Source organism: Amblyraja radiata, chromosome 16 (assembly GCF_010909765.2).
Source record: "Amblyraja radiata isolate CabotCenter1 chromosome 16, sAmbRad1.1.pri, whole genome shotgun sequence".
Classification (NCBI taxonomy): domain Eukaryota; kingdom Metazoa; phylum Chordata; class Chondrichthyes; order Rajiformes; family Rajidae; genus Amblyraja; species Amblyraja radiata.
Window position 1 is genome coordinate 891,701 of NC_045971.1, and position 6,140 is coordinate 897,840.

The window sequence follows — 6,140 nt, forward strand, 5'->3', positions numbered from 1 at the left end:
CTGGGACTTTAACACAAACTAACATTGCTTTGGTAGGGGAGAGCTCGTGCTGGGAATGGATTTGATTTAGAGGCTGAGATTGGCTTTGGGGTTGTGGCTGAGGTTGGGTTTAGGGCTGAGTCCGGGACAGGGTTTGGGGTTTGAGGTTGGGGTTCAGTTGGAGCTGAGTTGGGTTTGGTTTTGTGAGCCCAGGCTGGGAGTGAGTCTGGAGGAAGGACAGTAGTTGCTTCTGTCTATCTGGGACTCTACCACTTGAAGGTGTATTAGACTGTCTCAGGATCAGCAGGATGAGTTACAATTTGTGCATTCATCTGCTGTCACTTTTCACCAGCAACATGTCGCAAGTCTGAGAGCAACAGGTAACATTCTGAAAAACCACAGGACTGAGTGAGACATTGTAATCATTTCCTCCAGCACAAACTGTTCAACCACAGGCTGAAACTACTGGAGCCATCTGTACAGGGGTACAGAGCGAGGTTTGTGCCAGTGTGCTTCATGTAAGAGCCCATATAATGAGAGCTAACAGCATCTTTAGATTCACGGCATTGTGTCCATTCACACTCAAACCCAGAGCACAATCTGTGCTGAGCTGGGAAGAGCAGAACCCCAGGGAAACTCTCTGGTTTAGTTTAGAGAAATACTGTGGAAACAGGCCCTTCGGCCCACCGAAGATAGAGACAAAATGCTGGAGTAACTCAGCAGGACAGGCAGCATCTCTGAAAGGAAGAAATGGGTGATGTTTCGGTTCAAGACCCTGCTTCAGACTAGTCTGGGGAAAGGGGAACGAGATATATAGAACACATGAATGAAGGGTGGGGAAGCGGGGAGTGTTCCCATTCTCAAGATTCAGGATTCAAGAGAGTTTAGTGTCATGTGTCCCAGAAAGGACAATTAAATTCTTGCTTTGCTTCAGCACAACAGACATGAATAAATACAGAACAGATCAGTGTGACCATTTACCATTGAATATATATATACACACACACACATAAATAAGCAGATAAAGTGCTATTAATGTTCAGAGTTTTGTTTAAGTTGAGTTTAATAGTCTGATGGATGTGGGGAAGTAGCTATTCCTGAACCTGGATGTTGCAGATTTCAGGCTCCTGTACCATCATTGTTCCCGATGTTGGGGAAGTCCAGAACAAGGGGTCACAGTTTAAGGATAAGGGGGAAATCTTTTAGGACCGAGATGAGGAAAACTTTTTTCACACAGAGAGTGGTGAATCTCTGGAGTTCTCTCCCGCAGAAGGTAGTTGAGGCCAGTTCATTGGCTATATTTAAGAGGGAGTTAGATGTGGCCCTTGTGGCTAAAGGGATCAGGGGGTATGGAGAGAAGGCAGGTACAGGATACCTAGTTGGATGATCAGCCATGATCATATTGAATGGCGGTGCAGGCTCGAAGGGCCGAATGGCCTACTCCTGCACCTATTTTCTATGTATGTTTCCATCTACCTGAAGGCAGCGGTGAGATGAGTGAGTAGCCAGGATGGTGTGGGTCCCAACAAACAGCTATCAATGGCCTGATTTCTTTATCATCGTTACTTTTTCTTGCATATCTTTCATTCATTTGTTCTATATCTCCCTACATCACTGTCTATATCTCTCGTTTCTCTTTCCCCTGAAGAAGGGTCTCGACCAGAAACATCACCCATTCCTTCTCTCCAGAGATGCTGCCTATCCCGCTGAGTTACTCCAGCATTGTGTGTGATTCTTCAGTTTAAACCAGCACCTGCAGTTCCTTCCTACACTTTCGGCCCACCCAAGTCCTCGCCGACCAGCGTTCCCCGCACACTAACACTATCCTACACACAACAGGGACAATTTACAATTTTTACTGAAGCCAATTAACCTACAAACTTGTCCGTCTTTGGAGTGTAGGTGGAAATGAAGCACCTGGAGTAAATCCACGTGATAACGGGGAGAACTTACAAACTACGTACAGACAGCACCCATAGTCAGGATTAAACCTGCGTCTCTGGCGCGGGAATGCAACAACTCTACCGCTGCACCACTGTGTACCAGAAGCGCTCTGGTAGTTGAGAAAGAACCTATGGTGGACATTCTCAGCCATGGAAATCCCACAAACTACTCAATGGCATAAATAACGAGTCAGAGTTCCAAGTAAAGAGAAGAATCCCCCTCATGTTGGAATTTTCTGCAAAGTCCATTGACACTGGGGTTAGTACCAGTCTTTGGCCCAAACCACCAGATTTAATGTATCTGCTGGGTGACTCCCCATTTTGTATGCCGTGGTCAAGGAAACATAGCCATGCAGCACAGAAACAGGCTATCTGGACAAACTCATTCATTTTGACCAAAGTCTGCTAAGCTAATTTTCTTGCATATTCCTCTATTCTATTCCTATCCATGAACCTGTCCAAACGCCCTGATTCTAACCTTTCTTCAACCACATCCTCTGGCAGCTTGTTCCAAGTGCCTAACATCCTCTCTGTGAAAAACATACCCCTCAGATCGACTTTAAATATTGCCATTCTCACCTTAAATCTATGCCCTCTAGTTCCTCCTGCCTTTGGTTTTATTAAACCCGATAAGGTCATCCTCCTGTGCTCCAGTGAGAACAATTCCATCCTATCCAATCTCTTCTTGTAACTAACAGTCCTGGTGAATCTCTTCTGATGTCTCTCTAGTGCTACCACATTCTTTCTACAGTGTGATGACCAGAACTACACACAACATTCCAAGTGTGTCCACAAGCAATGCCTTGTACAGAACATGATGCCCTAATACTCAATGCTTCTGCCTATGAAGGCAAGCAAGCTTAACACACTCTTCTCTCCCCTATTCAACTGTGTCACAATTTTCAGGGAGCTATGAACTTGCACCTCAGAATCCCTCTGTACATCGAAGATGCTGGTGTAACTCAGCGGGACTGGCAGCATCTCTGGAGAGAAGGAATGGGTGACGTTTCGGGTCGAGACCCTTCTTTCCCTCCAGAGCTGCTGCCTGTCGCACTGTTACTCCAGCTTTTAGCGTCTATCTTCGATTTAAACCAGCATTTGCAGTTCCTTCCTACACATTTCCTCTGTACATCAACACTTCTACGCTCCCTGCTATTTACGCTGTATGTCCTGTCCCACTTCTCCACCCAACCTACCAACTAATCCATGTCCCTCTGTACCTTTTGACAACCTTCCCTATCTACCACAATATCAACGGTTTATGCACCAAAATATCCAACTACATTCTAACTGTTTGCACAACCAGGGTGTGTCTCTTCACTCCAAGGGTAACGAGCCTCCTGATCCCATGAAGTTTTGGAGCTGAGAATCGCAAATGTTTGGGATTCATAAATTAATTAGTCATAGGAGAAGAATTAGGCCATTCAGCCCATCGAAACTACTCTGCCATTCAATCCTGGCTGATCTATCTTTCCCTCTTAACCCCATTCTCCTGCCTTCCCCCCAAACCCCACTGACACCCGTACTAATCTGAGGCCTGCTCCTGTCCTGCGCTGTGTTTGATGTTCTACCTCACTTCAGTCGATGAATGTTGTTACAAGTTCACAGGTTATGGGAGTAGAATGAGGCCATTCGGCCCAACAGGTCTACTCCGCCATTCAATCATGGCTGATCTATCTTTCCCTCTTAACCCCATTCTCCTGCCTTCCCCCCAAAACCCCAGACACCCTAAGAACCTGTGAATTTCCACTTTAAAAATACCCGATGACTTGGCCTCCACAGCCGCCTGTGGCAATGAATTCCACAGATTCACCACCCTCTGATTAAAGAAATTCCTCATCATCTCCCTTCTAAAGGCAAATCCTTATATTCTGATGCAGTCAACTCTGGTCCTAGACTCTTCCACAAGTAGAACCATCTTATCCACATCCACTCTATCCAGGCATTTCAATTATCAGGGTACAAAAAATGAAGGTGTATGGGGGGAGGAGGGGGGGGGGGGAGATTAGGCAGGGAGAAGGAGCAGAGGCAAGGGGTCAGTCCTGGCACTGACTGGTACCACATCCCCAGGGTTTGGAGAAAGAGACATGTAAATAAAGCACATTGCATACATGACTGCATCTGTGTGGTGTCTTCATTGACACCTGCATGAATGTACACATTTATCTACAAATCAAATCTGATGCCTCGGATGCTGTTAGCCACACACACGCTCTGCCTTACCCTTGAAGTCAATACTACCTCTATCCACTAACTCTGTGAAGTTCTATCCTTACCTTGATCATAAACATTGATTGTTTATATCTTGCAGAACTAAATCAGTGTACAAGGGGCAGCACAATGGAACAGCTGTTACCTCACAGTGCCAAAGCCCCAGAGACCAGATCCTGATCTCAGGTGCTGTCTGTATTGAGTTTGCACGTTCTCGCTATGAACACTTGGCTTTTCCCCGGGTGCTCCGGTTCGCTCCCACACCTCAAAGACGTGCGGGTTTGTACAGGTTAACTGGCCTCTGTAAATTGCCCCTAGTTTGCAGGGATTGGGTGCAAAAGTGGGGTAACATTGAACTAGTGTGAGCGGGCTATTGATGGCCAGCGTGGACTAACTAACTCGTTGGCTGAAGCGCCTGGTTCCACGTTGTATCTTCCAATCAATAAATAAAAATCAAATGCTATAACTTCCTAAAGTGTAAATATACAACATATATTTTATCCAATGTGGTCGGTGTGGGCACTGTGCCGCAATGTAGCTATGGAGCCAATTTGCAAACTCCCAGTTGTAACTCCGCATGCCTGTTTGCAGCCAGAGTATACACACACATACACGGCCAATGCAGTTTCGTTTAGAGATAGAGCGCGCAAACAGGCCCTTCAGCCCACCCAACCCGTGCAGACCAACAATCCCTGCACAATAATTATATCCTACACGCCAGAGACAATTTACAGAGGCCTATTGACCCACAAACCCGCACGTCTTTGGAGTATGGGTGGAAACCGGAGCACCCGGAGGAAAACCACGTGGTCACAGGGAGAACTTGCAAACTCCACAAAGACAGCACCCCGTGGTCAGGATCAATCCTGGGTTTCTGGCGCTGTGAGGCAGCAACTCTACCGCTGTGCCGCCCTTGACTGTTGCTATGATCCATATTCCATTAAAATCATGCACCTGCATTAAAAGGATGGTCAGTTTTGTCTTGTTTTTGATCGCCATCCATACCCACGATGAAAAGATTCTATGCAATCGCGACATCATTAATAGTACTGTTACACGGCTATTAACAACTGTTACACAACTATTAGTGACACTGTTACACAACTATTAGTGACACTGTTACACAGCCGGTGGGAAGTGAAGTTGGGTACATTGATCGCTATTCCCCCTCACTCGTGCACGGATCCCGCGGAAACCTCACACTCACGGTAACACAATGTGCGCTATCACTCACCTGTGGAGTCGGTCATCGTTGCCTCTCCCGGGGATGCGGGAACTCTCCAGGCAATCCTCCCCTCGGTAGGATCTGTCGTTCCACGCGGTGGGAACTGAGCCGTGAAATCCTGTGATCTTCAGGAATGTGCTGTCTCCCTGATCCGCACCCTCTCCACCCTGCCCGCCTCTCTGTACAGCGCTGTGTGTGTGTCTCTGTACAGCGCTGTGTGTGTATGTCTCTGTACAGCGCGCTGTGTGTGTATCTCTCTCTGTGTACAGCGCGCTGTGTGTGTGAGTGTCTCTCTGTACAGCGCTGTGTGTGTGTCTCTCTCTGTACAGTGCGCCGTGTGTGTGTGTGTCTCTCTCTGTACAGCGCGCTGTGTGTGTGTCTCTCTGTACAGCGCGCTCTGTGTGAGTCCCTGCAGTGCGCGTCTCTCGTATCTGTGATCACCTTGGGGATAAGTAAGCTCTGCTTCACCACGTGACTGACACACTCCAGACCTCTCTCTCTCTCTCTCTCTCTCTGGCGACCTGCCAGTGAGCTGACTGAGATAACCAGGCCAGCCAACTGCTCCACACAGGGACTTCCCTGTCAGCTGAGTGAACACTCAGTGTGATCGTGGTGTCAGGGTGAGTGATGTTATTGGAACAACGAGACACAGTTGCTGGACACCGGGGGACTATCCTGGGCAGCGGGTGTGCGTGTCTCAGCGAAGTATCACAGCACCGGGACTTTACTGATCTCCAGCTGAGATAAGAGGGGTTTTCCAGATTGAACACCACTTTTGACCA

The 6,140-nt window shown here is 47.5% G+C and overlaps 1 protein-coding gene across 1 annotated transcript in view; it reads right to left on the minus strand.

The window, feature by feature from the left end:
- ccr7 (C-C motif chemokine receptor 7) overlaps window positions 1-5,532 on the minus strand; it is a 12,737-nt gene extending 7,205 nt beyond the window's left edge. Inside the window, exon 1 of the mRNA XM_033034841.1 lies at window positions 5,368-5,532. Coding sequence (XP_032890732.1) covers window positions 5,368-5,383 — 16 coding nt within the window. The 5' untranslated portion in view covers window positions 5,384-5,532. The remainder of the gene's footprint in view (window positions 1-5,367) is intronic.
- Window positions 5,533-6,140: the final 608 nt, after the last annotated feature.